General features: G+C 38.4%; 1 protein-coding gene across 1 annotated transcript; it reads left to right on the forward strand.

Moving 5' to 3' along the window:
- The first annotated feature begins 2,018 nt into the window (after positions 1–2,018).
- Positions 2,019–2,568, forward strand: LOC137628596 (uncharacterized). The gene is made up of 2 exons (XM_068359749.1): positions 2,019–2,150; positions 2,341–2,568. The coding sequence occupies exons 1-2, from the start codon at positions 2,019–2,021 to the stop codon at positions 2,566–2,568; spliced, it is 360 nt and encodes a 119-aa protein (XP_068215850.1).
- The last annotated feature ends 6,393 nt before the right edge of the window (positions 2,569–8,961 follow it).

Raw genomic sequence — 8,961 nt, forward strand, 5'->3', positions numbered from 1 at the left:
ATCACTTCCATTTGCTTTGTCATGAAACAGGATCAAGGTGCTAGTAGCCTGTCCACACGTGTATCACACACACTCGCACACTGTAACGGTATTTCTGATTTTTTTATATTATCGTTATCGCTCTCTCTTCACACTGATAACCTGTTTATGCCTGCATGTTCTTGATTCATTGTGTTTGAATTTTTTTGCCGTTCTTGACTGTAAAGGGTTGTATATATACTCATGCTCTGTTCATATATATTCAGTTGCATTCACCCAGCTTCTCAGTCACTATCTAATTGGTGCATCTGTGTTTTACTGTTTGACGATGCCACCCTCAGACACTGAATCTTCTTTCAATGTCATATTCCGGAACCTACCGTCCTTTGCCAGCAGAGAAGTATTTGCCTGGTTTCAGCTCGCTGAAGTTCAGTTTCGCATCAATGGTGTGACTCAGCAATCCCCAAGGAGACTTTCCCGGAAATCTCCGACTGGCTATGAGAGCAAGGGGACACACAAATAATGTACGAGGCCTTCATATCTTACCTCCTGGAGCAGTACTCACCATGATCAGCCGCTGCATGGTGAAACTTTTTCAGTTCTCTCAACAACCGTTGGGGTACCAAAAGGCTTTGCTCGCCCTCACGGAAATGACCAGTATCACTCACCTGCAACTTGCCGCAGAAGGCTTCACGTGAAGTTAATGTTCTTCGTGCCCTTTGGGTACGAACTTGTATGCGCTGTCATCCCGATGTTGATATTTTGCGCAAGAAGGACCTGATGACCAAAGTCGATGACCTTATGGACAGCCCGTTCACCACCTTCAAGTCCTCCACAACGCCTCCACTCTTGACAAAGTGCACAACTATTCAACATCGACCAAAACTGATGTGAATGTGGTAGGACACAGACACCCACCCCGTGACATGCTGAAGCGCCTACAAAACTGCCCACCACCCACCACCCACTCACGCCCCAACCAACAATCTCTACAGCCATGTCCTGATACTCATCGGCACAGTTATGCTACTACCACTCCAGATTCAAGTGTGCTGCAAAGAAATATATGAATAGTTATCAGTGTCCAAAAAAACTTGTAAGTAGGCCATCATTTGTCCTTTAGCCTCCCCTGTCTCTAATCTTTTCTTTTCAAGTGATGCAGGTACGGGCATGTGATTTTTTGTAAGCACGGGCTTTTCCTGTTCTCTTCTGCAGAGGTAAATGTCCAGGACACAACGTAGTCTATCTAAGTCTGCCAACATTGGCCTGGTAGCTGTCAATGGTTCCGCAATACCTACCCATGGTTATGAAACCCTTACAGTATCGATTAGAAGCGGCAAATATATTTGAAAGTTTCTCGTTGCTGACATCACATTGCCATTCCTCGGTGTGAATTTCCACTCATAATTCCACCTCCTGGTCGATGTAGGTCACCGATGGTTATTCAGCGTGGATTCGTACTTCTTGAAGCCTCTCCAACCCAGCCCATCCGACCTTGCTCTCTACAGCAGCGCGCCCACGGATGCCTACCCCTACCTCTCATGTCATACCCGGATGTCTTCCCTTCAGAACTTCATCAAACACCCATGGTTTCCCCAACACAATGTTTATCACCATATCAGAACGACAAGACCCCTAGTATTCACCAGATCCAGACATCTGGCACCGGATCTTTTGGCAAACACTAAACAAACGTTCACGAAAATGGAAGAAATAGGTCTTTGCTTAAAGGCCTCAAGTCCATGGTCATTACCCTTACATATCATTCTGAAGAAAAATGGCTCTCTGCGTCCATGTGGGGATTACAGAGCCTGAACAAAACTTGATCACTACCCCCTCCCAAACATCGCTGAAATGACCTTGTATTTGCACAAAGCGAAGGTTTTTCTCCACGCTCGACCCCCTGAAGAGGGATTATCAGGTGGCCATGAGCCCAGAAGACATCCCCAAGACTGCCATTACCACCCCCTTCAGTAAATACACTTTCAATTACTTCTGCTTTGGCCTTCGTAATGCTGGGGTCACTTTTCAACATCTTCATGGACAGCATCTTAGGGGACCTCTCCTTCTGTGCATGTTACGTGGACGGCATACTTATGTTCTCTTCCTCCAAGGATGAACACCTCGATCATCTAAGCGTTTTTCTTGACCGGCTACAACTGGACGGCCTTGTAGTTTAGTATGACAAGTGTACCTTTGGCGCCAATGAAGTATCGTTCTCAAGGCACCACTTCACTCCTGAAGGAGTCCACCCCGTCCCTGAGAAGTTAGCAGCCATTCAGAACTTCCCCATGCCCTTCACTATCAAAGCACTGCAAGATTTCTTGGACATGGTCAACTATTCACACCATTTCCTTCCAGCCATTGTCACTCTTCTTGCCACTTCCTCCTCTCTACGCCTCCCTTAAGAGTAAGCCAAAAGACCTGAAGTGGGGTCCCCTTCAAGAAGTGGCCTTTTGCAACTCAAAGAATGCCCCATCAACCGCTGATGCTCTCACTTTCCACGTGCTACATGCACCTCTCCTTCTCTCCACCTATGTCAGCGACTTCTCTATTGGGGCAGCACTCAAATATGTGGTCAATGGCTAGCCCCACCTATTGGCCTTCTTCAGTAGAAAACTGTCCAATGCAGAATCCAGCTACTCTACCTTCAAGTGTGAATTGCTTGCAGTATACATGGCTGACTGTCACTTTTGCCACTTCTTGTTAGGTACACCCTTCATCATTTGTATGGACCACATGCCTCTGGTGCACGCCTTAATTCGACAGTCCAACACTTGGTCAGCCCGTCAATGCCGACATCTCTTCGCCATGGCTAAATACATTTTTACCCTTCAACACGTCCGTGGGAAAATAAATCAAGTTGCTGATGGCCTGTCAAGAAACACATTGGACGCCATTACCATGGGTTTGCATTATAATGTCTTGGCACAAGCCCAACGAAAAGTCCAGAGTACCAAGCATATAGGACATCCTGCACATCCCTCCATTCAGATGACGTCCCTCTCGCCGACTCCAACGCTACCTCCTCTGCGATACTGGAAGACCTAGACCGTGGATACCTTCTCCCATGTGCCGATAAGTGTTTGATCTCATTCATGGCCTTTTACATCTATCGTGCCATTCTACTGCACAGGTACTGAGTATAAAGTTCATTTGGCATGACGTAGCTAAGGATGCCAAGGATGGGCTCCACCTGTACTTCATGGCAAAACTCAAAAGTACATCGACACACAGATTTAGGAGTGGCCATCTTTTCTTAACCTCAGCGTTGCTTAGCCCCTATTCACGTCGATGTTGTAGGCCCTTACACACATCACAAGGACATTGTTACCTTTTTACCGTCATTGACCGCTCCCCTCGTTGGCCTAAATCATTCCCATGGAAACTGCAACGTCTGCCTCGTGTACATCTACCTTACTCTCGCGATGGATAACGCGATTTGGTATCCCTGTGCATATTACTTCTGACAGGGGTACCACTTTCACCTCTCAATTGTGGACATCATTAGTGAATCTCCTGGGAATCACCCTACATCAGACAACACCTATAACCCTGCTGCCAACGGAATGGTTGCACATTTTTACCGTACATTCAAAGAAGCTTTGAGGGTACTCAGCATCAGAAAAAATCTTTAAATCAATATGAGATATTTAGAAATAGATGATTGTTTCAAATTGTATCGACAACTAGTAAGAAAAAGACAAGAAATAAACATATAAACATATTTGATTTCAAAATTCAACAAAATTAGGAAAAGAAGCAATAAAAATAATATTGACAACATTGAAAAAAAAATGCCTGGCCAGATAGTCAAATAGCAAAACCTAAGACAGTGGTGCAAAGTGCTTGTAAGCAGTATTAGAGCCTCTCATAGATTTGCAAGGATCGCCATTAATATCATTTCCAGGAATATGCACGTGAAGTGTTTCAGTGAGAGAAACAAAAGACGCATCGGTAATCCCGCTGAAAGCCAAACATCGACAGGAGCAGCGCCACGTTCTTTAATCTTTCTCAAGATATCAAAAAAGAAGTCTCGAGTGAATGAATGCGATGGTTAAGCTCTCTCTCTCTCTCTCTCTCTCTCTCTCTCTCTCTCTCTCTCTCTCTCTCTCTCTCTCTCTCTCTCTCTCTCTCTCATAACATCTACTGAAGTTGAACCTTACTGAGGATTTTCATGGATGTTTTTTTCCATTGCCAATATTACTCGGAAGACTTCAGTTTCAACTGGCTCTTATATTTTCTAAATTCAAATGATGGAAATAGCAAATCAAATATCGAGATGATAACATCATAAATTCATCTCTTCTATGTTGACAGAAGAACGCACCGACCTTTTGAAAAGAAAAATATTATAATCCATATTGATTGTTATTTTTCGTTTAGATTCTTACAAACAGATATTTCTTGTAAAACTGTGATATACGAGTAACAATAATATAAGTATGAATTGATTGCTAATGATAACAAGTATTCAAGAATAAATTTTAAGAAACGTTATTATTAGTTAGATAAATGCATCAAACTCTTCCTTTAATCAGAGAGAGAGAGAGAGAGAGAGAGAGAGAGAGAGAGAGAGAGAGAGAGAGAGAGAGAGAGAGAACTGCCGACCTAGGAGAAGACAAAACGATGAAATCGGAAACCTATAATTCAAACTCGTCCCTTTCGATAGAAACAGACTCTTATGGAAGACGCAGTGTTCGGGACCTTTTCTGATAATTTCACGCTTGAATGAAGAGAAATTGTTCTTCTCTAAGAGAGAATGGAGAAAGGTTTTTATTTTTTTTACATCCGCTATTGGCTGCCTCTTCTTGAATCTGTTTATTTGGAGATCTGGTTGTCAGATTGTTAACTAAATACAGAAAAATTTAATGATTTGTACATTGTGCACAAAAACCTAATAAAATATAATCTAAATCTACCATATTCGTTACTTTACATTACTTACTTACTTTAAGGGCTGTTTCTCTGGTCCTAGGCTATACTGCTGGGAACCATACTCTCTACAGGACCTTTTATAATTCATTTTATCGTATACATTCCAAGGCATTCAGTATTTCACAACGCATATTTGTCATTTTTTGTCAGATCTACACTATCGAAGAACTTAGAAAACGAGATAGTTTTCTGTTTCCTCTTCAAAACCTTAATTCCTTCAGGCTTCCGCATGTCTAGTGGGAGCTTATTGTATACTCTTAGGCCGCATACTTGAAAGCTCTAGAACTTAGAGAAAACATATATCTTGCTTCCAACCATTTGAAACCATCTGTATCTATCCTAGCGTCCTCTTTATTCCAGTTTCATCAGAATAGATGTTGACCAGAACTTCAGCCAAGCAACCCCAACCCCCCAATGTGGTGTCCAACCACAGCAGTGGCCTCCCCAGCAAATGCTAGGCGAAAACATTACCACTGTATTAATCAGTGAAGATTTCCGTGATAAAAAGACAGTATTAGGACATCAGGTCAACAAACTTGAAATGCACAATATCTTACATTTATTACATTTATATGTCTAATCCATATATGTTCATTATTCTCTCTTTAACAGAGTTAAATCCAATTCAATTGATCCGATCCGTTACCAGTGATCCTGCTTTGGCACTGTTCTCTCAAGGCCTTCTTTACTATGGCTTCACTTTGGATAATATTTCGCTATAAAATCTTTTGTCTCAAGTCCCAAAATAGCACGGGCCCTTCCATCTTTTCTAACAGTTACATATTGAAGCAAATGATCTCCGGATTGCAGATCGTAATAAGTTTCTTTTACCTTACTGAGCGACTTTAGATATTTTTTCCAGGTAACTTTTCTCTGTCCGTGATAACCTTCCATCCAAGGGTTGGGTATGGATAATGCTCTTTTCTAATATAGGCTCTAGTAGCTTATTAAGGACACAAAGCACTCGAAATTTGATTATATATATATATATATATATATATATATATATATATATATATATATATATATATATATATATATATATATATATATATATATATAAGTGTATATGTATATTTATACATATAAGTATATATATATATATATATATATATATATATATATATATATATATATATATATATATATATATATATATATATATATATACACATACATACATATATATGTATGTATGTATATACATACATATATATATATATATATATATATATATATATATATATATATATATATATATATATATTTATGTACAGAGAGAGAAATTATGCTTCTTAATTCATCTTGAACGCTAATATAAAACTATTTATGGTGAATTTTCATAAACTTGATTAATAAGTGAACACCATATTTACTAATTGCAATGACAAAGGTGACGGTGATACTGAGTGAATTATTATTATTATTATTATTATTATCATTATTTTTATTATTATTATTATTATTATTATTATTATTATTATTATTACCTAAGTAACCCCCTTTGTTGGAAAAGCAGGATGACATAAGCCCAAGGGCTCCAACACGGTAAAATAGCCCAGTGAAGAAAGGAAATCAAGATATAAATAAACTACAAGAGAAGTAATGAAAAAATAATACAAAATCTTTCCAGAACAGTAACAGTATCTAAGGTTGTTGACGATGCCATTCGGCGAAGAGAGATTACGGCCAGATCCACAGCTCTTTAATCACTATCCCTTGCCTGGAATAAATCTTTTTCGCTTCCATATGAGACAGCTTTGGTCTTCTCGTTTCTGTGGAACTCTCCCATCGGCTTCGTCTATATTCTGGTAATAACCGTTTCTGAACTTTGTTTCCAACAGCGAATAACCTTAAAATTAACCACAACCGAACTCAATATATATATATATATATATATATATATATATATATATATATATATATATATATATATATATATATAATATATATATATATATATATATATATATACATACATACATAGATACGATAGATAAATAGGCAAATAGATACTCGTAAATGACTAAATAAAACATTAAATTAGCTATAATATGCCTTTTCATATACTCCCCAGAACTGATTAAATTTTTCTTGCAAAAATTAAAAGGAAATATAAACACCGACTACACTAAGTCGTCTCCGGATAGATTCTTTGAATTTTCTTCTCCACTCATTGCTGCTGACCTCTTAGGTCTCTCCTTGATTACATCCTTGTCACTCAGCTTACCATCACGTGGACGTTGTACCCTAGCCTCAAATTCATTTTCAAAGTCTCTTTCACAAGACAATGGAATTCATCATCATCTTCTCCGTCGCCTATTGACGCAAAGAGTTCGCCTGGTTCTTCCAACTCTTCTGGTGCCTTGTGGAGCCCAGATGAAAGTTTGGTGAACTAATCTCTCTTGGGGAGTGAGAAGAGCATGACCACACTATCTCCATCTACCTATCACCATGATCTCCCCCACGTATGGCCCTTGAGTAATCTCTTATAATTTCATTCATAATTCTGTCCTGTCATGTAACTCCCAATATTCTTCTGAGTACTTTGTTTTCAAATCTACAAAATATGTTCGTTATTTTTTCATCGTCATACCATGATTCATGTCCATACTGTAACACATCTCACAAAACTCATATATAGCCTGATTTTTATATATAACTTCAAGTGATTTGATTTCCAAATATTACTTGCCCTAGCTATTGTCTTATTTGCGTTTTTCAATCTTTCATTGAACTCCTATTTTTCAAGACCTTGTATTAGATATGATGGTTCATAAACGTTTGAATGATTCTACCTCATTAATCTTTTCTCCTTCCAATGGATATTTCTTCTTCCATTGCATATTCAATTTTCATCATCTCTGTCTTTCTTTTATTTATCCGGAACCCAGCCTCCTGTGATATTTCATGCATTCGGCTAAGCAAGCATTGCAAATCCTGTGGTATTCTGCTCATAAGGACAGCATCATCAGCATACTCTATGTCAGCTAATTTCCTATTACCAATCAAGTCCAATCCTTCTCCACCATCCCCAACTGTTCTATGCATTACAAAAGCCATGAAGGGGATAAACAACATAGGTGAAAATACATTCCCTTAGAGTTCTTCTTATTACTGGAAATGAATTAATCAAATTTTAATACTTAAGAGGAACTCCATGAGAAAGCAGGACTCACCACACAATTGGCTGGTGTACACGATCAAAGGCTGTTCATAGTCCACAAATGCCATCAAAAGTGAATTTCTATGTTCTACACATTGCTTAACAATATGTCTTAAAATGAAAATTTGGTCAGTACAACATCTATCTTTTCTAAATCCTGCTTGTTCAACTCTCAGCTTTCCATCAATCTTTCTCTCTAGTCTCTTTAGAATAAGCATACTATATATTTTCATTACAACTGACGTAAGTGTGATGCCTCTGTAATTATTGCAATCAGTCAGGTCTTGTTTTCCTATTTTCACCAACACTCCTAGCTCATATTGTACAAAATGATTTTATTTCATCATATCCAGGCCTTTCCATCTCACTAGTTTTTTTTTTTTTTTGTGATAGCTGAGAGTATTCATGCATGAGCACATCAAGGTCTTCCTCAGCTTCAAGTATATCAATCATTTTAGTCCCTTCATATCTCCTATTCATGACTTCACTAAAGTGCCCTTTCCAACGTTTCCTTTCTTCATCTTTTGATGTTATAACAGAGCCTTCTCTCTTTTTGATGGGTTTATGTTTCTTCGTCTTTGTCTCCATAGAGATATTATTAATAATTATATGAGTGATTCTTACTCCATAGCCACTCTCTGAATTCATAGCTTTGTCAGCTTCATTTACTTTCCCGTCTAAATATTCTCTTCAGTCATTCCTGGCTTTTCTTTTAACCTCAATATCATTACTGGAATACTTAGCATCCTCAACCTTGTAATTTTCATTAATTCTCCAAAAACTATCAAGAATAAATTTCTGTCTTTGTCTCCTTTTTATAGTATCCCAAGTATCATTTGATATCCATGGTTTTCTTTTTAGAACAGTTTGTCCCAAAA

Source organism: Palaemon carinicauda, chromosome 36, assembly GCF_036898095.1.
Source record: "Palaemon carinicauda isolate YSFRI2023 chromosome 36, ASM3689809v2, whole genome shotgun sequence".
In the NCBI taxonomy this organism is placed as follows: domain Eukaryota; kingdom Metazoa; phylum Arthropoda; class Malacostraca; order Decapoda; family Palaemonidae; genus Palaemon; species Palaemon carinicauda.